General features: G+C 42.7%; 1 protein-coding gene across 4 annotated transcripts; it reads left to right on the top strand.

Annotated features, from left to right (window-relative positions):
* Positions 1-362: 362 nt before the first annotated feature.
* On the top strand, positions 363-24,630 carry EPHX1 (epoxide hydrolase 1). 4 transcript variants are annotated; one of them, XM_074817786.1, is made up of 10 exons: positions 363-451; positions 835-978; positions 10,982-11,166; positions 13,886-14,066; positions 16,274-16,501; positions 17,533-17,662; positions 18,164-18,378; positions 20,786-20,894; positions 21,879-22,004; positions 23,568-24,630. In XM_074817786.1, the coding sequence occupies exons 3-10, from the start codon at positions 10,987-10,989 to the stop codon at positions 23,785-23,787; spliced, it is 1,389 nt and encodes a 462-aa protein (XP_074673887.1). In that variant the 5' UTR covers positions 363-451; positions 835-978; positions 10,982-10,986; the 3' UTR covers positions 23,788-24,630. The 4 variants fall into 4 exon arrangements, with proteins under 4 accessions (XP_074673887.1, XP_074673890.1, XP_074673889.1 ...); XM_074817789.1 differs by lacking the exon at positions 835-978 and having other exon boundaries at positions 408-451; XM_074817788.1 differs by lacking the exon at positions 363-451 and having other exon boundaries at positions 892-912.

The following is a 24,630-nucleotide window of genomic DNA, read 5'->3' as shown; positions in this document are numbered from 1 at the left end:
GGCCGTGCCCCGACTCTGGCCTCGCAGCAGCGGATCAGTGTTGGCCGCGCTGAAGCCGGCAGCGCCTCGTGGCACCTCCGGAGCCCAGCGGAGTCCCACCGCCCCGCTGTCGGCCGGGGCTGAGCCCCGGCGCCCCGGAGCGCTGCGGGCAGGGAGCCGCCGGCGGCCCTCGCCCGGAGCCGCGCTCGAGGGCGGTAAAGCCTTCGCGGCCGTTTACGTGCCGTGTCGCTCCGCCGGCGGGAGGGCGGCCGGGGAGGACCGGTGCCGTCGCCCGGGTCGCGGCCCGCCGCTCCCCGCCCCCGCGGCAGGAACTACAGCTCCCAGCGGGCTGCGGACGGAGGGGCCCGGCCGGCTCCGTGCCCCTCTCCCGGCGTGCCGGTGGGCGGCCCCGCGGGCGCGGCCAGGCCAGGCCGGGCGTGCGCGGTGCCGGTGCCCGCTCCGGCGGCGGCAGGTAACAGCGCCGGGCGGGCGGGGGGCGAGGGGAGGCCCCGCCGCCTCAGCGGAAAGGCGCGAAACCCCTCAGCGGCGCGGCCGTGCCCTACCGCCGCCGCCCCGCAAGACAACCGCAGCCTTTCGGCCGGGCCGGGCGGGGAGGGAGGGGAGGGCAGCCCCTCGCCTCGCCGGGCGAGGTGCCGGGCGGCGGCGGCCAAAGCTGAGGGGAAGGCGGCGGCGGCGCGGGCGGGACCGAGGAGTGTGTGTGAAGTTGCGTGCCCCGGGGGGGTGACACGGTGCCTCTGCCCTCGCCGCCGCGGCGGTGCGGCCCGGCGGGAAGGGGGAGCGAGGCGGGAGCGCTGGCCTGAACTTGCCGTCCAGTAACTGAAATTACTTTTACAGGTGATTGCGTGGGCGGCGGCTGCCGCCGGAGCCTGCGGGCGTTGAACACCGAGAGAGAGGGAGCAGGGACCGCTGAAAGTGGGCTCCGCGCCTACGTGCCTTAAATACCATTGTTTTAAAGAGCGTGTGCCCCTCTGCCAGCTGGTAGTATCAAAATATTATTAACAATGGGTATTATTAAAGTCTGAATAACAGCAGTGACCCGGGTGGGGATTTTTGGGTTGATTTTGGGAACAGGAAGGCTCTAATTGGCTTTTCTGGGGGAGAGCAGATGTGACAGTCCCCGACAGCTTGCTGGAGCCAGGGTTGTTTGTCCCATCTAAGGTTCCTGATAAGCTGGCCTTGCTGCCGACAATACTTATGGAAGCAACTATTTTATTTAGCATTCATTGGGAATCTGGCCAGGTTTCCGGGTTTAGAGTAAGTGGCTTTAACTGTTGGTGTATAAATGGTTTAGTCTGGTTTTGGTTTGGTTTTTTTTACTCATCTCTAAATGGGGATATGAAATTGAACTTTTTTGTTTTTTAATGGGTCATTTGCCAAACCTGAAAATTGTTTGCATGAGTACTATATACATAGTTCCCTTTGCTGAACAAGCATTTTAGGGATGAGAAGAAAACCTTTTAAGTTTAATGACCGTATTTTGTTGCATAACTGAGCAATCGGCAAAGATTAAGCAAATGACGCACTCTGCTCCTCAAGTTTGGCTCAGTTTGTCAGAATTCAGTTGAGATTTTGACTTTACAGTTAAAACCTATCATAATCAAGTACATAATTTTCCAATTCTGTTGAATTAGGCTGCTTTCTCTTCCTTTATTTTCATAGCATAGCTTTATCTAAAACAAGAGAACTTGCCTACTTATTGTAGGTGAACCTGCGAGATAAGATCAGTCTTAGAATCCACTGGCTCAAATTTACGTACACAGCCACGAATGTGGGGTTAATATTTTGATTGGCACTGTTCTTTTGAGATACTGTGCTTCTCCTCTGAAATGGATATTACTCCTGTCTGAAGTAAGCTAAAATTGAGACTTGAGTGCGCAAATTGCTAATGCTTACTGAAAATCGATGGAAGATAGGCACCAAAAGCAATTAGGCAGCTTTGAAAATCAATCCACGGTTGGAGTTGTCCAAGGACAAGGATTAGATCTTTGTCAGAGCTGAAGTCTTTGTGGGGAAGGTCCTGGCACAGTGTCAAGTTCATGACTCTTTGTTCTACATCTTTTCCAGTCTGAATTAATATATAAAAACTTGTGTATGATTTGCTTAAACCCTGCTTGTTTGTTACTTCTTCCGAATTTTGTTGGTTTTTTTTCATAGGGGCAATCATGGTGTTGAAGTAAATAATTTGAAATAGAGCACAGTCGGTAATAACCAGTGCAGCCAGAATCCACGTGCAATTTGTCTGTACAAATTGCCCAGAATAGGTTTTGGATTACTAGGTGTTTTATAGGGCCTTTTTTTACCCCCTGTTGATCTACTATATTTTTTGTATTTGGTCATTCCATAGGGTAATACCGTGTTGTCAGCTTGTTTGTTTATCTAGGGCTTTGGCAAAGCTTTCAGACTTACCTAGTATTTGTAGACATAGAACTGCGATGTTTTAGTATGGTAAGCACTGTGAAACAAGTTCAGGCTTCTTAACAGAATATACATGGCCAATTTGTTCTAAGTAATTATAACGGGTAAATAAAAAGGTTTGGGGTAATAATTTCGGAATGGTAATACTCCCAGAAATTCTTGTTTCTTCAGTAATAGTTTGTCAAGTAATTTGTCAGTGGAGAAGTAGCAAAGCGGGGATGGGGGTGGTAGGTGGTAACTTATAGCTCTAGGCAAAATGAATTGATTATCTTGCATATTCCTATGCGCATTTCTTGTATTATAGTTGGAGTAGTCAAATTTTGTGGCCAAATGAGCAGAGGTAAAGCCTTACCTTTGTGGTAGAGTGTGCACTGCTTTGTTGAGCCTTCAAGAGTATTTTCTTCATGCAGTGCACAATCCCAGAACCAGGGCAGTCTTCTTTAATGTGTGAGTTCCAAACATGGCAAATAGATCTCTAATTACTGTGTAAGTCCCTGAAGAAAACTCACTTGGAAAGTAGAGCGTCTCGCTTCTCTCTGAAGAGCTTTGGTCTGCTTGTAATTAATGCTGAAAATACTTTTTTCTGTTCTGAATACTACTGCTGAAAAAGTCCTGGATTCTTCCTCTCAACATATTATTTTTAATTCAAAGCATCAGTATGTGTGTAAATAGGTATTTACATAAATAAGTGTTTACATAAATAGTAAAGCACAAAAATCTACTTCTAAAATGGCATTTGCTTTAATATCTTGGTCATGCCAGCCAGAGCAGGATGGCTAACACAATGACTTGAATATACCTTGGGTTTTATGTTGTGGGGTTTTTTTAAGTAGCATTATCAGCTTTTATATATATTTAAACATATTTTTGTTGATTAAATGCTTTCTGATTGGCAGAGCTGGGAATATTTTTGTGGGAATCGTGGTAGCCATGCTTTGTTAGTTGCTTTTTTCAGTAGTGTATGATGCTGTCTTCTAGTGCATTTGCCAGAATGAGGAAATGATCTGTGATCGTGTTTATGGAGGGATCCTACTGGGGTAAAGAACAGGAGCTGTTTTCTAGGTTTCGTCTCTGAAAAGTGAGCTATTCTCTGACATTCCTCCAACTTTTTTTTGAAACATCTCTGTTGGAGATGATTAGGCGTAATCCACAAGACAAGGAAAGGCTCAGCAAATTTTCTGGTTTTTTGTTCTTTCTCTACTTCAAGGAATTCTTCTTCTACTTGTTGCACCCAGCAGTCGATTTTTTTTGTTTTTTCTTCATTTGAACTCTGCAGCGAAGACACATAACTATTGCTCTACCAGTTTGTTCTGCGTGCCCTGGCTGCCCACTGCATCTGTATCCTGGGTGTGCTTTGCTGTCTGATAGAAGATGAGTCTTTCTCTCAAGTTAAATGGCTATGTATTACCAATCAAAAATAAAGCTCTGTTGGAGGACCTAGCCCTCTTGGCTGCTTCATCATGAGTGTTAATTGCTCCAATCTGGTGGGTACAGGTAGTGCACTTTTCTAGATGAAGCCCTTAAATTCAAAGGGAACTTAAATATTTAGTTGTTATTAAGAGAGATATGAAGTAGCAAGAATTGTTCTTGTTACATGTTTACTCTGGCACATCCTTTTGGTGTTGCAGTTATTTGACAGAAAATGACGACTACCATCTGTTCCCCTCCTCTCTCATCATTCAAAGTTCCTTTTTTCTTTGAGAATGAAGTCTTCATAGAGAGATAACAAGTTTCTATCTCTTCTTGTTTCCATAGTCACAATTTATAAAAAAAATATTATTTTTTTCTTTTTACACTCATACACGTCTTCATTCATACTGCCCTTACTACTTGGAGTCATGATCCTAATTTTAAATTACAGTGTGCACCTCATCTTACTGTCTTGCAGATCGCCAGAAATTTCCTCTGGCAGTCTTTCTATTCATCATTTCCGTCTCCACACCTTATTTTAACTGAAAGATTGTCGTGTACTTTGTTCTTACATACTTCAGAGTGCAAGATTTCAAACTGCACTCTTTCCCCGCCCTCCCCCCCCCAAGGCAACAAGACGTGTCAATTCCGCATATGCTAATAATTAAAGGTTTTAGTAACACAGTTTTCTAACAGTGCTAATACAAAAAACCTGTAAAGCTTCTAGTTAAAGAACGTCTTTCCCTTTGTGATTTCATGGAAGACTCTTAAGAGAATTAGACTAATAGAAAATGCCACAGTAAATAGAAGGACACATGCTGTGCCATGCCACAAAGCAGTACGGGATGAACCCGAGTCTTACCTAGAGATCAGAGCGGGCAAAACATTGGCTGCAGTACCATCGTAGGGGAGGAAGGCAACCTTTTACTCTTTAGGGCTGGAGGATGTAGTAAAGCTAAAGATGGTGCCCAAATTTCCTTTAAGGCCTGATGAACAATTACCTTGATCTCATTTCCTTATCTGTAATACCAAACTCTTTTGGTTCATCTGCACTTATTTTCTACCCCTCTCTGTAAAGTGCAGATACTGGCATAGGATGAGGAGGTTAAACTCATTATTGCTAAGAAACTCCGGTGGAAGGCAAAACAGAGCAATGTGCTATTCATAATTACTTTTCAGACATTAGAAATTAAATGTGAAGTAAAGCTCGGGATGTTCTTTGGAGTCTTATTCAACTGTGTCACTTAGTTGGCTGGACAGTGGCTATGAACTGTTTTAAAAACTTTTTACTGGCATGATATCCTTCCCTTTTTTAACTGTAACGTGATTTGAGAGAGCTCTGTCTAGGAGACCCAGCTTTCAGCTGTGTGCACCCCAAGTTGTATGCCAGGCTTCTGTTGCTTCTCTGCATTCATGCAAAAAAATCTCTGCTATTGTTGTTGGAATTCGAGGATTTTTTTTAGACTTGCTGAAGGAAGTGGGTTTGTTCAAGCATAATAGAAGCAAAATAAGGAAAATTGAGATAAATAAGACATGTTTTTAAGCAGCACATAAGAATTGTGTTGGGCACGGATTTGAAAGAGCAAGTAGCGTTGCTTAAATATGTGTTCTAAATTGAGTATTTTCCTCTTTAAAATGTGGCATGCAGTATTTTAAATTATGATTGTAAGATGAGCTTTGACTGGCCAGTGGGTGCATAAATATGCCTTCTCCAGGTGAGGCAAAGTGGGTAACTGAACTTAGTCCCATATCACTTTTATGCTTAGCTAGGCTTGGGTCTTGGTGCTTGTCAGATTTCAGTGTAGTACTGAAGAGATAATACCACTTGACTGTCATTGTATCGTAGGAAAAACTAGGTGGGAATGTTGTATAAGGTACTTGGCCTCTCCCCTGAAATGAAGTGCCTCAGGGACTGCCTGCCCTAAGTGCAAGTTCTGAGTGATGCAAGCGGATACCCCCAGAGCTTTAAACTGTCTCTGTACCGTTGTCGGAGGGGCAAAGCAGAGGCACCGCTGCAAGGGAGCAGTGCCTCGCTGCCACAGGCACGGGGCGTTCCTCAGGGGCGATGGAGGCGTACCCCCAGCCACTGTCCTGGGGGCAGTGTGCCCCGCTCCTGGGAGAGGCCTGGCCATCCCCCTGGGAGAGAGAGCGTGGTTCCTCCTTCTTTGGGGAGGTGACCCATTTCCTTGCTTGTAGTCTTCTAATTAGGTTCCTCCTATACTGGCTAATTCCTGATTGCGAACAGTCTAGAAAAAGATTGTGGAACAGAATGATATCATCTCTTCCTGCTGTTTTGGAGATAGCATTGTATGTCACCTCCCTATGGCAATAAAAAATCTAAATGCTAAATTTCTTATCGAGACAAGCCAGAAACTCTGTTGGATTTGTATTTCCTGTCTTTGATTTGATTCCCTGCATAGGACGCTTTATTTCATCCGATGCCTACCTCTCCTCCTTTCCTACAATGTTAATGTATCATTTTCTGCTCACCTGGGAGATGTTATCGGTTGTATGCAAAACAATTCCCGCGTTGCTAAGTTATTTTGAAGGTTGTCATAATGCTCCATAAACTACATACACATGAAGCTTTTCTTACACAAATGTCTTCACTTCATGGTTTTCTGTCTGTTTCTGGTGTTGCATAATGACAAAAACGTGATGCCCGGAGATGGCGGGACATGAACTGAGGGTGAAGCTTCTGGGACTGTGCCATGTCTTAGTCCCTTTTAGGCTGTCAGTGCTAGGGGACCCTGTTACAGGTGCCATGAGTTTTTGAAGTCCTTCAGTGGGTTGTTTTTCCTTCAGATCTGTTGGGAAGAGTAACCTGCAATTGCAGCTCTTCAGGCGAACTGATCTGTAAACAAAGACACCGTGGCAGAGGGGTGCCTTTTCAGAAAAACCTAATGGGGGAGTTTATGTAACAGAACAAAAATAAATGGAAACATCACTTCTAAATTGAGCTGTTATTTCTCCTGCAGAGTAATTATTAATCAATAAACCTTGTATCTGACAGCATCAGAGTGTGCTAAGTGCTCCAAGCTACCTTGCAGTCTGCTGGTAAACCAACCTTGGAGAGTAAATGTTATTAACTCTAAACCATGATCACCCCTGGCATGTGTCTGAAAGCAGCACGGTCTCTTGGAGCTTTTGCCTCACCCATGCGCTAGCTGGTTTGCACTGATACGGTTTAATGGCACCACTCAGAGTTGTGGGTATTGTGCATCATTCAAGCCATAGTAGCTGGGTTGAGTAGTGTTTGGGCCAAAATGGGTTTCCAGACGTTAGGTTGAAAGTCCTTCCAGTTGCTTATTTCTCCAGTAACATGTTTCAGATGGATTCTAATGCTGCAAGACAAAGGTGAAAGGTGATTACTAGTAGAACGTGATGGGGATTTTGCCATTGAGCTATGTCATAGATGACCTCTCTCCAGGGCATCTGTTACTGGGTACTGATGAAGACAGGGCATGAGACAGGACATAGCTTTGCTGTAAATAATAATTGCTCTGTTCCTGTGGAGCTATTTGCTCTGCTGGTAATGTACAAACAGGGGACAGTGCAAATCCAAATGCAAAAAATGCTGAAAAACAAGAGTGTTTTCAACAAGGAGCAGTAAGATACTGTAAGAAAGTTTTGGGGTTTTCTTGCAAACAACATATTGCTCAAGATGCACTTGGCCTTCTTCAAGAGGAGCTGTTTTTTGGGCTATTTACTGGATCCATCACACTTGAACATTTTTCTTTCAAAACTTGTTTTTGAAGTAGCAAACCAAAAACATTCTTCCTTGGACTCTTTAGGATAAAAGTATTGTCTTAAGGTATTTAAGTGCTGTCTACAAACAATATCCACCCTGGAGTACAGCAAAATCTTGGAGCCTAAGTACTTGACCATGGAATAAATGGAAATATTTCCTTCTAAGGTCTTGCCTTTGGTCACATAAAAAGAGGAAAAAGCCAAAACAAAACATGAACTCCCTTTGAAGTAGTCATTTTTAAAGGCAACATGCCAGTATGGTTGCATCAAGAGGCTTTAGAGAATAAAACCATCAGCACTTTGTTGTTTTCATCTCTGAAAACTGCAAGTATAGAAAAGTGTTATTGTACATGTTTCTCCTTCCACATTCGTGGTGCTGTGTTGCTGTTATCACGGAACAAGTGTAAGGGGCTAATAACTTCCCTCTCACAACAGCTGAGTAGTGATTAGCAGAGAAAATTCTGGTGCAGATGCATCACGACTGAGGCTGCTTTATGCTGGTCAAATAACACACAGGAGTTTTAAAGAACTAGCTTGAATAGCAAACTTGGGAAATCATTGAGCACATTTGCTCTAAGTGGTTTCCTCTCAGCACAGGCTGGAGAGGTTGGTAGGAGCATGCTGCGTTTCAGTAACTCATCACTAGCAAAACAATCCCTTTGAGTGTGCTATGAACTGGTGCAAGTTAAAATACTGCTGACGCACTTTGGTCTTTCTCTTCCTCCTGTGCACTCAGGAAAAAATGTAGCAGAGCTGGAGCTGTGTGCTTGTTGCAATTAGGAATTTTACAGGTACTTTCAAGGGAACTGGAAGCGGTTGAATATAGAGAGCAACTTGGGATCTCTCTTTGTTAGCAAAAAATAATCCGTCCACTATCAGAGGTGGCTTCTTCCAAGTCAAAGTGACATCTCATGTACATCAATTTGTCACTGGCCCCAATTCTCTGTGATAGAAGACAGAACTTTTGTGAGACCTGAAATTTATTTTGGTGCTTATTGATGGATTGGAAACAAGCTCATCCTAAAGTCTGTTTGGAATTAATTGCAAAAATGGATATATTTTCACATAGCAAGTTCTTTGTATGCGCAGTCCAGGGCAAATGCAAAATACGCGTGTTTGCACACAATCCCTTCCATGTCTTTTGCTGCAAAAATTCTGTTTTCTCAAGTCTTCTCGAGAGCAGGTGGGGGAAGCAGAAATATTTTTGTGGATCTGGGTACTCCACTGACTTAGGACATAGAAGTTTCTTGCTAGAGAATGGGCTGGGATTCTGTTCCTGGGTAAAGCAGTTCGGTGTTCAGTGCTGTGCCTCTGTCACCGTATTGGCGGAGGCGATGGTGCCGATACAGCATAAGCCAGGAGAAAGTCCTCTGTTTTTCTGGGTACCCCAGCCATCCTGCCTGAACAACGGGGCTGGCACTGACAGCAGCTCTCTCTCCTCCTGGCATGGCTGTTTGTCATGGGGCTTTGTAAGCATACTGAAGTTGGCTAAGAGTTTGAATTTTTCCTGTGTGGTGTTTACACAGTTATGCTGGTGAACCTTTGTAGTCTAGACACAGCCTGAGTTGTGTTGTGATTTCAGGGAAGTTGCTGTTCTTTTCTGTGAAGACTTAGCAATAGAAATGCTATTAAATACTGTGGTAGGTATTATTTCTATGTAAAGTGCTTTGAGGTTTCTAAAAGCCCTTCCAGTTCTGCTTTGCAGTAAAATTTAATTGTGCTCTGGAGGCTCCTAGACTGCATTGGTTTATGTGTTGAGGCAAGCTGAAATTGGACAAACTTTTCAATTCTGGGGTAAGTTATGGTTGAGTATGTTGGAGGTGGGAAAAGATTGTTGTCTTGTGCTCCAGACAACATTGTAGAGAAAAACTAGCACGTCCTCAAACAACAGAAATTACGAAGGACCAATGAACTGAATAAACGGATCAAGTTCTTTCAGTGCCTATCATTTCCATTTCTCCAACCTCTGAAAATTAAGAAATTTCAAGTCACTTTCAAGGCTGTAGCACTTGCATCTCTAAGCAATGTATTTTTGTAGCTTGCTGCACTATCTGCATAGTACCTGACTTCTGTACAAATGTTTTAGTGGGTGCTCTTTTTGACCATTTTATTCATTTATTGTCAGGGATTAGAAAATTAAAGTCTGTGTCCTGTCACATAAAGGCACTTAAAGACAGGTCAGTTTTACTCCTGTTACAATCATGTGAACTCCCATTAACCTGTGTTATAATTCCTGTTTTGATCCAGGAATACCTTTGAGCAATTTCAGAGCATCAAATTACTCTGCAGCAGCAAAACCAACAAAACCTTCCCGCTCTGGAGAGAATGAAGATTTTTCTGTGTCGTAAACAATGCTTGCCCTGCAGAAGTTTTGAAATACTTCATGTTTTATCAATTCTCCAGCAAATGAATGTTTGAAACACGACATTCTTTAAAATTATGCATTGAAATGACAGTACTGCTCCCCAAACCACCTTACAAACGTTTCTCATACTTAAAGGGATGCTTGAAAACATCAATTATTAAAGAGAGTCTGAGTAACTATTTTTTCTACTTGCAGCATGAAACAGTTCAAATGGATTTTTTTGTTGTTGTTAAGGTGTTCTGTTCGGCTAAAACACAACAGCCCTGCAGTCAGGTTATGCAGATATGCTGTGAAATCAGGTTGTTCTTCACTTTGACAGCATTTTGTCTCTTGGGGAAGGTTGTTTTAGAGCCAGGAGAACGTGCATGTGGTCGTTTGTTTTCTCTTTAAAACAGTTCAGAGGGAGAAAGAAAAGGAAGGTCCTTCTACCCTTTGCACTGCTGTTCAAGGGTTAGGTAAATATATCCCTGCTCCGCTTCCCCATGCTGATTGGGAGGTACAAGGTGGCTACCCTCATGCTCTTTTTATTCTCTATATGTGTCTTGGGTTTTGGGGTTTTTTCCCTTCTAAATCTGTAACAATGGATATGTGAGCCTTACTGAAGAGATGCTGTGCTTTGGAATTTGTGGCAAATCTAGAGCTTCAGAGGAAGAGAAATCATTAAACTTGAATTATATCCACAGTCATCTCCCTTACTGTTGAAGTTTAGCAGCAGTCAGCAGCCACTGAGGAAGCCGACATGGCGTGTTTAATCAGGCGACTATTTCATTAATTAGCAAGCCATGTGACCTCTTGACTTGCTTTGAGTTCTGTTTTTACTAAATGTCTTTTGTGTAAATTCCTCCCCATTTAAGTTGTGTAGGTTAAAACGTCGTATTTCTGAAATTTTACAGAAGTGTTGATGTCCTGTGAGTGACAGAACATTGTGTAGATCGAATCCTATCTTTAAAAGCGAGTAAACCTCTATACTCTTTACAAAGTAAGTTGCATGTCTCTGAACTATCTGATTGGGCTTACCAGAATTCTGTTCTTCCTCTGCAGGCATTATGCTGCTCGAAGTATTCTTGGTTCTGGGGACAGTCATCATCTACTTCTTACTTTCCAAGAAGAAAGAAGAGACATTACCCTTCAAAGAAGGATGGTGGGGCAGGGGACAAAAGCCTGACACTGAAGAAGATACAACTATTTGGCCATTTAAGGTGGAAACTACAGAAGAAGAGCTGAGCGTAAGCAAATCTCTATACTGGGGAGACAGAAGAAAGAAATGGCTAAATAAATGCAGAACTTGTTTGGAAGTAATTTTTAAATTGAACCGATAGTTACATTTATGAGAATGAGCAATGATGTCCAGGACTTGGGGAGGGGATTTGTCAGTACTTCAGAAGATAGGTATGCATACGCAGATTTCACAGCCTGCTATACAATTTTGTTCTCAGCTGGCTGTTGCAAGATTGCTAGTAAATAAATCTACTCTGTAAAGCCTAATAAACATAAAAATCATATTACAGATTACTCAGCTATGTGTTCCCATTTGTGCACCTTCCTCAGTTTGATTGTGTAGACCAGAATAAGAACAATGTCTTTTTTTTTTCTTTTTTTCTTTCAAGAGCAATTACGAATATCTAACTCTCTTGACTGCTTTATGTTTGCAGCTGTGTTGGATGCTGATTCTTCTGTAATTAATGATCTACTTTGGTCAACACTAATACCACAGTGGTAATTACAGTAAACACATACGTTGCAGAATTTGTTAGATAGCAAGATTTTGGTTGTGTGTGTTTTAAGTCAGGGATTGCACAGTTTCATATATCTGTGTGGAATTAGCGGTTCAAACAGTACTCATGGGGTTGCTCATACTGTTCATTTATAATGGATTCCTATTTTCTCAGCAAGGCCTGGGTTTTTTAACACTTTGTTTGCCCTCCTTAGTAATATCAATGGACATTGATCTCCAATATGTTTTCCCCTTACGCTGCAGACACAAAGCTAGATAATTTCTAATTTACAGATGTTTTTGAAACACACAATTCGGTATTATGACAGCTATTGCAACATAATCCATCAGTAGAAAACTCTGTTTCGAAATATATTCTCCTGTAAACTAGGAGTTAAAGTTATGCCAGTGTATATTACTAAAACATTTTTTTAAAGGTGTCAAACATGGACAAAAACAATGTATGTAAAGACGTGTTAAAAACCTCATTTAAAAATCCATGCTTTCTGTACACATTAGATGCCAAAACAGTGAGCATACTGACATCTTGCCTAGACTGAGACTGCCTGTTCAGTGTGAGGCGTGAGCCAGTGCGTACACCTAACTCATCTTAGTCAGCGAGAGCTATCTCTATCGCTGTGTTAGAAAATGCTGTCCAGGTTTAAACCCCACAGAGATTTGAGCAGGCTTAGATTTCCAGACCTGCCTTCCACTCTTGGCTATTCTGTGGTTCTGTTCGCAGTAGGAAGGGCGTCTTAGCTGTCCTTCCCTGCTGCGTGATTTTGGACTGATTTTGCAGTATCGTCAGCATCCCCTGTAACCTTGAAGTGCAGTGGGAAGGTCACTTTCATAGTTACTCTGGGTTGGGAAGCTTTAATTCCAGTCTAGTTTCACCAGTTTTGTGGCCATGCGAATCCCTCAGTGTTTCCCAGCTGAAGTGCTAAGGCTTGGACAACAGGCCCAAGCCAGAGTTGACCTATAGATGAATCCTGTATATTTTATAACTGATAATCATTGTGCTAGTAGGTATTGTACTAAGTTATAACAACCCACCTATGCTGATGTAAGAAGTGCTAAAGTGTTGAAATACTGAAGCCTGAACAACAGGCCCCAAGCTGAAGCTTCTAACTTAGCATGTAGTCATTAATAAAATATGTAAACTCGCTAGTGAAAGATGCAGCTTAGACAGAATATAATCAGTAGTGAGGAGAGAATGTATCCAACTTTCCTTTCTCAGCCTTGTTCAAGGCTGAGAACCCAAGTATTTGGCCTTGTTAGAAACTCCCTCGGTTTCCACCCCCCGAGCCCTGGCCAAGCTTTGGGTGGAATCCAACAGGAAAATGAAACCAGAAATTGTCCGCTCAAAACAAAGGTGCCAGTTATTCTGGCTTGTCGATCTCTGGTATATAAGGCTGGACCCGTTTGCAGTGACTTTGGAAGCCTCACCTATGGGTGGATGCACCGCGTAGGACTTCCCACTTGCTGGGAAAGGTTCTCCAAATCCTCGCTGTAACTGGGGCTGCCCAGTGTCTGCGGATCTGGATGATGGTAACATATGCAAGTGGTGATGTATCTTTCTTAATCACTACTACTCTCTCGTGTAGTAATGATTTGATGCATTACCCTGTATTTTCCTGTTTGTTGCTTTAGGTGCACTATTCTGCCTTTTCTTACTGCATGTTTTCTGTGTTACACTGTTACATTATTCGGTTATCACCAGTAAAATATGCCTACTCTTTTCACTCTGGTGTCTGAGTTTAATTGGTATCCTTAATCAGCAAAACGCCAGTGTAGACACCCATCCTCTTTGTTTGGGAAGGAGAGCAAAAGGTTTGGGCCAAATCCATGCATTGATTATGAGGCTGGGCTCACTGGTAACCTGCGGAACAAAGTACCATGGAAAGGCAACAGGACTTCAACTGTGAAGCCACAGTACTGTCAGAAGAGTGTATTGTCCTCTGTGGTTATCAGCCTGGCAAACAGGTTAGCCAGCCCTACAAAACAAAGACAGAGTGTTAAGAACAGCTGTGAATGGAAGAGGAAGGAGGCCATCTGGAGGAGAAAAAGCATTGGAACAGCTGATGGAGCATCAGCAAAATGCACAGGTGTCATTAGAGGTGTTTTTTTATTGTTCTCATTTCAGTTGGAGAAAAACTAGAAACCATGCACCGTGGAGCACAAGATGGTAGACACAAGTGCTTGTAATATCTCTTCTTTCTTTTTCCCTATAGGACTTATTTAGGAGACTTGACCAGGCTCGATTCACTGAGCCACTGGAGAACAGTTGCTTCCACTATGGGACTAACTCAGTGTATCTCAGGAAGGTCGTCTCCTACTGGAAAAACCAGTTCAACTGGAAGAAACAAGTTGAAGTCCTCAACAAGTACCCGCAATTCAAAACTAAGATTCAAGGTGCGTGGCTTTTTCCCTTAAAAAACAAGCAAACAGCAATACATAATCTTGTCTAAAGGGATCTCAGTGGTAAGAATGCCGTGGTTGTGTCACATGGGCCGTGCTGCCGTGGTGTGGATTGTTGGCACCGCTGCTGAAGCAGCGAGAAACTCCTTCATCGTAACTGAAGCCTTTAGGACATGGAATGACAAATGGAATTCCCTTGTGCGTGGATGGGCTGTCAGCTGGTGTTAACAGGAGCCAAGCACAGGCATTTGGAAACAGAACTGGATCCTAAGATGTACACGTGTTCCCTGACTTGCATGCAGTCACGCAGAAATACCCACAGATGCCGCCTCTTGCTCCACGTAGTTCCCCAGCTGCCGCTGTCAGGGTGATGCCACCAGCCTGGCAGCCCTCCTCGGCTGGGCGTGCTGGCTGCTCAGGTTGTCCCTGCGTGGCAGGGCAGATGCGCTCTGCTGCACCATTTCAAGCATTCACAGCCTCAGAAATGCAGAATGCCTTTCCCTTGGGGTTGATCTGCTGCCAGGTGCGAGTGAATGTTTGTCTTTTCATTCAAAGCACAGACACCTTCTGAAAGAGGCCATTCAGCTAAGGTCTGCTGGTGCTGGAGCTTGGTCAAACTGGATGTTTTAAATGCTTAAATTAGGGTTGTGCTTGGGTCATTCAGGGGTACAGTTGTAGATTTAGAGCACAGCAGGCAATTATCTCACATGATGGCAAAATTCAAGCTTGAGATTATGCTATTATGTTTTTACTTGCACCCATAATTGTACGTTACTTCAAATGGGGCAGTTCATAATATTTTAAATGGATTTGGGACATTAAACGGTTGTTACATAGTGGTTAGCACATAAAGATTTTATTTGAAAACCAACACGGTTAGTGCTGAAAAAGATAAAAGCAAAATGTCTTCCCTTAAAAAAGAAAAAAAAAAGTATCATGAGACAAGAAGGGGAAAAGAAGCTAAGGACAATGCACTACGTATAGCAATAGGAAGAGAAATTTCAGTGTTAGGAATGATTACAGAGATGAGACATGAAAAGACAAGATCAAACATGCCATATATCAGATTCCTAGCTTCTGTCATCACTTCAAAGCTTTTCAGAGACTACAGAAATCCACAGAATTGTCAAGGATGGGGAAATCTCAGTCAGTGAAAGAGGGTGGGATTGCTGGTGAGCTGGAGTTGATGAGTAAAATGTGCTTAAATACATCAAGAAGTGAGACATTCAGGCTCTACTAAGAGCAAATTACTGTTTCCTGGAAAGCAAAGCCCCGAATAGATTTGAGGAAAAGCAGTGCACCTGGAGCAACTAGTGCAACACTGTGTGAAGCCTACTGCTTACATATTGTAAGGATCACAAAGGAAATAGACTGCAATTTTTACCTTTTTACTTAACGTGGAGGAGACTGGTCCTAGAACATAGTTGCCTGTTTTGGTTCACTCAAAGAGATACTGAAAGCTTTGGACAAAAGGTAGAAAAGATCTACAAAATTGAACACTTTAACTCTTTTAGCAAGGCATTTTCTCAAATCTTTGATTCAGCATGATTGGTTTATCAGCAGTTAAGATGTCTGCCTTGATTACAGGAGGCCTCCATAGACACAGAATACTTACTGAAGGCTTTTAAAATTCCTTTTGCTGTAACATTAGGATCAATGGCTGGAGACAGAAGCTAGACATGCTCAAATGGAAAGTAAGGCATGCACGAGACAAGGAGAGTGAGTAACGCCCCCAAACAAACAGCTGCTAGTTATGATGGATTCCCTGTTTCTTGATGCCTTCAAGTTGCAATTGTATGACTTTCAGGAAGAAAAATTTGTGGTTGGCTGAAGCCTATCTGGTGCCATATAGGAACATTTGGGTAAAATTTAAGGGCACTTGGGCTAAATGATGTAATCGTCTCTTCTGCCTTTAAGCTGTGTGAGTCACTGTGTTACCGTTAGTAGATTGCTTCACTTCTATGTCTTAATTTGCCAATTTATTTTAAAACAGAAATATGCCGACCTCATTTGGCTGCTGTGATGCTGAATTGCCCATTATAAAGTACTTTAAGGTCCTTGGATAAATGGATCCAGAGAAGTGCAATGTGTTTGCGTGCTCACCCAAAAAGGACTTTAGAAAAGATTTATTCATAATCTGTTCCGTGATTTGGGTGTCGTGGTAAATTCGGGCATGTTAATTAATTATTTTATTTTTACAGGCATTGATATCCATTTTGTTCACGTAAAGCCTCCTCATTTGCCTGAAGGCCAGTCTGCAAAGCCATTATTAATGGTTCATGGTTGGCCTGGCTCATTTTACGAGTTTTACAAAATTATCCCTCTCCTGACGGATCCTGCAAGCCATGGCCTCAGTGATGAACACGTTTTTGAAGTTATTTGCCCATCTATCCCTGGTTATGGTTTCTCCGAAGCACCCCACAAAAAAGGTATGATGTATGAGAAGAAACTGAACACGAGCCTAGTCTCACAGTGAGCTGGCCCCTGTTAGCAGACCAGTAACTCCTGGCTCTTCCTGTTTTCCCAGTGTAGAAACAAAGATCCTGTGTGTCATGTGGGAAGAGGGAGATCTCAGTGTGACTTCAGGTGACACTATTAATTAGTCTCAGGAGCAATGTATAGATAATTTGAAAGGACTATAAAAAGTTCTGAAGTGACAACTCATTAATTGTAATTGAGTCCATGAATTGTGGGTGGGTGAGCAGGAAGAGTAGACTTAATTTGTTACTGTTCCTTTTGGATGTTTTGAATCCACATGCAACAGCATTATACAGTAGGTGAGAAGCAGCAGTTGGAACAAATCAGTTCATATGTCTACATGGTAGACTGCAGCCAAATACCTGCTTGCTCAGCTTGTGCTCTGAATTACACAAACACAAGCTGCAACAAATTGGAGCAAGGTAGTATTTGAAGTAGTGATACTGAGTTTAGTAGTTAATTATGTGTGCAGGTGAATGATGGGGGAAAGGTTGGTGTTGCTTTTCTCTACTTCCCTGGTTATGATTTATGTGGTCAGTGTTTAGCGGAGTGCAGAAGTGCATTACTAGTGGAAAATTAAAGTTTCTGAGTATCATTAGGACGAGACTGTGCTGACAGTAGACAAAATGGAAACAAATTCCCTGGGCAATGCTCTGTGCTTCTGAGGGGGCTCAGCTGGTGTATGACTACAGTTTAAAGGGCGTCTGGCAACCCCTTGGTGGGGCAAGTACGTGGGCAACTGATGGGGTTAGGAGAACACTAGTCTGCAGCGAAGGCTGGACTTTGTCCCCAGGGTTTCTGCTTCCTCTCTAGACCTTGCCTGGATGATGTGACAAGGGCTTCCATATAGTCTCTCAGGCAAGGAAAAATGGACTTGTAGCTTTTTAGGAACTTGAACATTGCCTTTATCAGGAGAATAAATGCTGCACAGTCAGAAGCATAGCTGGAATTAATGCAAGTGTTCTTTTTTCTTTTAATGCAGACTTTAATTCTGTAAGTGCTGCTTCTATTTTTTATGAATTGATGCTCAGACTGGGATTCAAGGAGTTCTACGCACAAGGCGGTGACTGGGGCTGGCTCATCTGCACCAATCTGGCCCAGATTGCTCCCAAGTGAGTTCCCCTTTGGTACAGTGCTGCATGACTGGCATGCAAAGCTGTTTTATTCTTTGAATAGTTATTTCTTGTGCACTTTTGAGAGTTCCTGTCCAAGTCCTCATATGGGCACTGTGTAGTTTCTCTCTTCAGTGCTCAGCATTAAGCAGTGATCCAAAATGACATACCTTTGTTTGTACTATACCCCTGTCCTTTCAAACAGTTGTGCAGTAGTTTTGCAATGGCCCCACGGGGGTCTGGAGTGGGATAAGTACTTGTAACAAAAGGAGGATTTGTGGCTTAGTGCCCAGGAGTGTGTACTGATTACTGACAGTTGCCCCTTTGACTTGTCATTTTTGTGTGAAAAGCCACACTACAAAGTACAGCTAAGGTCATGATGTAATTAGCAGGTCGAATTCAAGTATGGCCGTTTTTGTTAATAACATTTTAGATATAACAACTTTGAATCACATTTTATTTTTGTTAATTTGTGGGGGCTTTTTCTGTTTTTATTTTTAGCCATATGAAAGGTCTCCATTTAAATCTAGCCTCAGTTACGAAGATGGGATTCATTCACCTGCTCTCCATTCTGCTGGGCCGCTATCTTCCAGGGCTCTTCGGTTTCCAGGATGAAGATGTGAGGCGGATGTTTCCCTTCTTGAAAAAAGGGCTCTACAGGATCTTGCTGGAGTCTGGCTACGCTCACATACAGGCTACAAAGCCTGATACTGTTGGTAAAACAAACAAACAAAATAACCTTTTGAGCTCAGAATACTTAGTCTGTTCATTTTACTTGTACTTTCATAGAAAAACAAATTACTGCTTAAAATATGCAGACAATCAGAGGTTTTTTTCAGGGAAATTGAAGTAGGAAGGTTAGAGGTTTTAAAAGGTGGGCTCCTTTTCTGTATCCAAGCCAGAAAAGGTTATGTATGAGTGTATAGTGTTACACTCACTTTTGCGTGCAGAAGCAGTAAATCTGCACATCAAAACTGAGCATGCTCTAAGTGGCTCTGACCTAATTTTCAGTTTTCGTAAATAAAATAGTTTAATACTTTTCCACTTCTGCTATCACTGGGGACTGTAATTCTATGTCAAACGCAGCTATGCTGAGAGCAAAATATAGTTTCTTCACAGAGTATGGATCCCAATCAAATGATGTAAACTACAAGAAGCTGTTAGCTGTCTCAGCATGCAATGTAGTTTATTTATAGGGATAAGTAATACTTGAAAAGTAAAATCAAATTTCGTTTTCACTCATTGTTCTGAATCACTTGCAGACTTTCAAGTAAAAAAAAAGTGTACCTATGAATATTCTTTCTAGATGAGGTAGTCACTCAGATTGCTTAACTGCTTTAAGTATCTGAGTATTAAGTGTGTCTACTTTGAAAACATCTTTGCAACTGAATTGGACAACTGAGTCAAGAATAATGAATATATTTTAGTTTAGTGTGGCAGCAGTTCACTCGTGGATTTTATTAAAAACATAGCTGAGGAAACTTTAGTCTTAATGATTTTCCATAAGCTTACCCACAGAAGCAAGGTATATTCTTAATGTGTAGGCAAAATGATAATTTTATGGATTTTAAATAATTTTGCTTCCTTTCAGTTTTGGTTTCTAAAAATTATTAGTCTCTAATTCCTTTTGTGCTTTAAGAAAAGGTGGGGAATCTGGTGGCTGAAAGATGCCTAGCCATGCTCCTTCTGCTGTGGTTTCCTGGCTGATTCTTGTCCCTGCCAGTAATGCGTGGTCTGTCAGAGCGGACGGTGCAGACTGGGAACCAGCAGCCAGTTCATGTTTTGGGAGCTGGAGCAGGAGCATTCCTGCAGCTCTGAGGACAAAGGAGAGAGGAGCGTGGCAGGTGGCAGGTTCCCACAGGGAGAAAAACACTCTGAAGAAGGGAGTGTGAGGTAGCTGGAAGAAGCGCAGCCATGGAGGCTACCAGTCTTCTGGTGGTACAGGGCTACCTTGCAAGCTGTCCAAAGCGAGGTAGTGGTCTCTGGCTCTTGATATATCTGTACTGTGCTTGCTAATACTATACTCAATTGCTTCAGAGCTGACTTTTGATCAGACTGGCTTGCATGGATTTGATTTTACACTTACTATTTACACCTGCATGGAGTGTGGGTTCATTTTCAATGGACTGAAATAGGCAGCGCCTGTATTCAAAGTACTGTTAGGATCAATGTCAGTTTTTCCTATATGTAAACCGATGTACTCTTCTTTGTTCACAGCAAGTCTATGAGAACAGGCTATTGCTTGTCCAGTTCTGCAGATCTGGGAAGCGTGCTCAATAAAACTCTTTCAAACATTTGGTATTTCAGTTATCAACGTTAGTTGTTTGATAACTGAAAGTCAACTATCGTGTTTAAATAGCAGTCGCTGATGAAATGGTGCTAGCTGTAGGGTTAGGCATCTTCCAGAAAGGTTGGATTGCATGGCTGGAACTTCATATATATATTGCTGTTCCTCAGGAAAAGCTTTTTCTAAGGTTTTTCTGAGCAGCTGGGACAGTTTATGGTCCCTGGATTTCACAGCACTAGGATGTATTAGCAAAGTTCCAGGAGCAGGTGTGTTTCTTCCATCCAAGCAAAACAAACCATAAAAAGTATATTAAGCCTTGTTCTCATGAAGGCAGTTGGCTATTGTTAATTCAGAAGATGGACCTTTTAGTAAAGCCTTGCTCTTCCTTAATGACTTTCTAATAATCCTTAAAATGTTTTTGCTGTTAGATAATGGTGCAAATTCTCCTGGTCATGTGTAGGCATGTGGGGTTTGGCCCTGTAATGCTGTTTAATACATGACAACTTCCAGATTAATGGAAGCAAACCCTACTTGGCACATAGAGCTTAATCTTATTAGCTTACAAGAAAAAAAAGAAGCCAGCAGAAACCCAATACTGTTACATCAGTTCAAAATAACATATAGTCTGAGCTAATGCGGAGCCTGTTGGTTTGCAGATACTATCAGTTTATGATTCAACAATAAATGGCTCCAACTTGTTCTACTATTTTATTTATTTAAGAACACAGCTGCTGGAACAGCTTTGTAAAGTTATGTACCCTGTATTCTAATGGGCCGCTCCTGAGTTCAGTAGTTGGATGCTGCCATTTTAATTACATTTTCCTCCTCCTTTTCAGGCTGTGGTTTGAACGACTCTCCCGTAGGACTGGCCGCATACATCTTGGAGAAGTTTTCTACATGGACTGATCTGGAATTCCGTAATTTAGAGGATGGAGGACTAGGGAGGTAAGCGTTTCCTCTTATGCCATTTTGGATGAGGTGTCTAAGCCCAGTCATAGCTAAAGAAGTTTGGCTGAATTGATCGCCTCACATCTGGTAGGGAGCCGGTAGTGACCACAAATGGTACGGTGCTGTACTACAGCATGCACAGAAGCAAACAGGCCATGAAGGCTGATGTACTCCCTTTCCACTTTGTTCTCCTGGAAAAGATACACCCTGCAACTTCTGGGTATTGAACTGACTCAGGTGGAAGAATCTCATTTGGACAGAAAAACAAAAGTTTAACCTACATTAAGATGCTGGGAAACAGAACTCATGATTCTGTTTAATACTAATACCTAACTCTGTGAATTTGCTTTAGATTGATCAGTATTTGCTTCATCTACCTACCGCTTGCTAAGGAAGGATCATTCTTAGTGTGTGGCAGAAACCTGAGATGAAGTCCCCTTTGCAAATTGCTGAGGTGCCTGGCAGGGATGGAGTGAAGGGGAATGTTATGAAAAGCTCCAGTGACAATGGATTTGAATAGAATGTTTGCACTGCATACAGCTCATCATCTGATATGAAACATGCACTGTTTACAGCACATGTTGGTGTGATGGCTCTATCGAAGGCTCATGGTAGCATTTCAAATTATGAATAATAAATGGCACAAGCTGTTCTACATCCTTCTTCTGCTCCTGCCCTCCCAGTCTGCAGACAGTATCGACAGCTGTGCTGCAGCCTCAGGTGCCTCTTGGAGTCTGCCTTCCATCTAGGAGTTAAAATGTCACTTCCTGGTTTGTGTTTGAAAGCCTTTAAGGTGCTTAATTGGTCACTGACAGATAGAGGGGGTAGCATACTTCACCTCTCAAATCTTTTCTTGAGCAAGTTAGCTGTATTTTCCTGTAACTTTTTTTTCTTACAACCAAACCAAAGTCAAGTCCCTGCTAAAGTAATGCAAAATGGTATTCGGTTCTAACTAAGCAGTCTCTGGGTTTACCTATTCAGGAAGTTCGACCTGGATGATCTGCTCACCAATATCATGATCTACTGGGTGTCAGGCTCCATAGTCTCCTCAATGCGTTTTTACAAGGAAAATTTGCAGAAGGGGATAGGCACACAGAAACATGAAAGGTAAGTGGTGGGTGTTTTTTTCTTTAACTATTTTGCCCTGAACTTAATTTTATGGTTGCAGAGAGGTTGCTTATGTCTTACAGCTGCTGCAAGTTCCTAAATGCTAAGGAAAATCAATGCTCTATCACGGTGTTCCTCTGCAGGACAGGTCTGTTAGTTGATGTACTGTGTTGTGCTTGGAAAACACAGTAATTAGGTAAGAATCCTGAACCATCAGTAAGGAGAACTGACTGGAGACGCTGCTTGAGGACCTCCCATTCACAGTGTATCCGACTAGGAAGTACAAGTACTTCCAGATTTTACTTCAGTTACTAAATTAGCCTGTGACCGAGTCATGCAGTCAGTTTTGTTCTAGCTTATTTGGTTTGTAGTTCTAGTACTTTTCCGGACACAGTTTGCCTATTTCTGCAAAAGATTTAAGTCCTACCTTTGGAAGCAACTTCAGTAGACCAACAAACTGCATCATTTGAAAGTCAGTAAGACTGATGTTCCTGCTGCGCAGACACTTAAGACAGCAGCTTGGCTGCATATACTTGTGTCAGCTTGAGTATTAGTGAAGGCTTAAACCTGCCCTGAGGTATTTGCAACCCCAGCTCACTGCTGTGGTATTTATTTAGCTGTGAAATGATGCTCCCAGGAAGCTGACTCAGTTCTCGAAGCTGTTGTGGCTGTGCTGTGGGCAGTATCCTGCTCCAGTTCTGCCTACATGAGATGAGCTACATGAGCTTCTTGTGCCTAGAGGAGAGAGTTTCAAAGTCCTCTGTAAAATGAGGCACCCTGTTTTCAGGTTTCCAGTGGTTACGTGCCCAACAATTTTTGTATCTACGTTTTAAAGTCTGTCACTTCTGACAACACAGCTTATGTGTACTGGGGTATTTAAACATAAACAGAGCAACTTTTTCTAGAACAAGTGTGGATCATTCCACTAAGATACTCTTCTCCTCATATCCAGTTGCTTCCCTGCACTTAATGTGCAAACTGTTCTGTACAGTGCATCGTGCCAGTTAAAAGCAAGAGCTACTTTACAGGGTACAGTCTCACATTCAGAAATGCATCCTCTGAACGAGTCTAGATTTACCCTGTTATTCCTCCCCTCTCCTCCCCCTTTGCAGCAGTTCAAGATAATTCTTTCCCCTGCCTACCCTCCAGTTGTCCTGCCAGGCTCAACATGTTCCAGTTGTAATCTTCACTGTAGATCTCTCTCCAGCCCTTGTCAAATTATGTGCTTTCCCCTCAATACATGACTCCTGAGTCCTGAATGCAGCATGAGGAAACTTGATACCCACCACCTCCTAGGGCTCTCTCCTCAATTTCCATCCATGCGTCTAAGTCTCATGCCCCGGCTCCCTTACAAAATTGCCTTATATCAATGTGTGCAAAAATTTTGGTTTTTTTCCCCAGGAATGGGAGTGTTGTCTAGTCTTCAAATTTAGGATCTGGAAGTTGAATTTTAATTGCCTAACAACAGTGTGCCCAACTGTTTAACAACATTGCCGTGGGACTTTCCATTTCTTGCAGAGTTAAGTGTTTGAAAGATTAAAATTATTCTCTCTCCTCTCTCAGGCTCACAGTACAAGTACCTACTGGCATTGCCTCCTTCCCTAATGAAGTCATGCACACACCCCAGGCTTGGGCCCAGAAGAAATACACCAACATAGTTTCCTTCCATTTCATGCCTCGAGGTGGCCACTTTGCAGCTTTGGAGGAACCAGAACTTCTTGCTGAAGATATTCTGCAGTTTGTTGGGAAAGTAGAGAAAGAGCAACTTTGGAGAAAGAAATGAGACCAACTCCCCTAACAAACAGCAGGATAACTGGTTATAGTTTAGCACATGTACAGGCCCTACTAAGTCTCCTGTAGTCTATGTAATTAGATCTTATTCTTGACCAGATAGAGAGGACAGCAAGAAAAATGCAGTGTATCTCAATGAGATACTGCTGTGGGGACCTGCTGATTTTGGGTTGGGTTTATTTTGTTCAGCTAGGCTAAGAAAGTAGCACGAAGATTACTTGGTTATCTTCTGCCCTGAGCAGAGACTTCTAAAATCTGTTCTGTAGTATTCCTGACTCTTGCTCTGAAATTGAAAAATAGACCTTACAACTAATAACAGTTTAATTGTTAGGAAAGGCTTTTCTTCATGGCAGCAGTAAAACTTGACTTGGTGTAGGTGTGAGGTTCCTCACCTAAATAATGGGGAACAGCCCCGCAAGACCTAACTTGCATGAGTGTGTCAGTTAATCAGCATTGATGATCTACAGTACCTTTAAACTAGCCAGCTGGCTACTGCTGGCTGCCTTTCTCTTCCAGCCTGGGCTGTTAAGCAGCTTCCTGGCTGTGAGGAAGCTCAGCTCCCCCGCGCCAGGCTCCTGGGGCAGCAACACGGGAGGAGCAGCTGAAACACATGGGCGCCTGTAGCTCTGACCAGGAGGAGGGGTTGGGTGGGAGTGATTATAGCCCAAGCTACCTCTGCACTGAATTTGTACTCAACTAAAATCAGAGCCCTGGAGGGGCTCAAGACACTGTGGCTTTGCACTGCTTCTGCAGCGTATTGTAAATACCTGCTCCTAGAGTATAAAAATTTGATTAATTCAAAATTAAAATAAACTTGCATCAGAATTTTGGATAA

This window comes from Strix aluco, chromosome 3, assembly GCF_031877795.1.
Source record: "Strix aluco isolate bStrAlu1 chromosome 3, bStrAlu1.hap1, whole genome shotgun sequence".
Taxonomy (NCBI): domain Eukaryota; kingdom Metazoa; phylum Chordata; class Aves; order Strigiformes; family Strigidae; genus Strix; species Strix aluco.
Note: the sequence above shows the minus strand (reverse complement) of the source record. Positions and strands in the feature narration are given on the sequence as shown.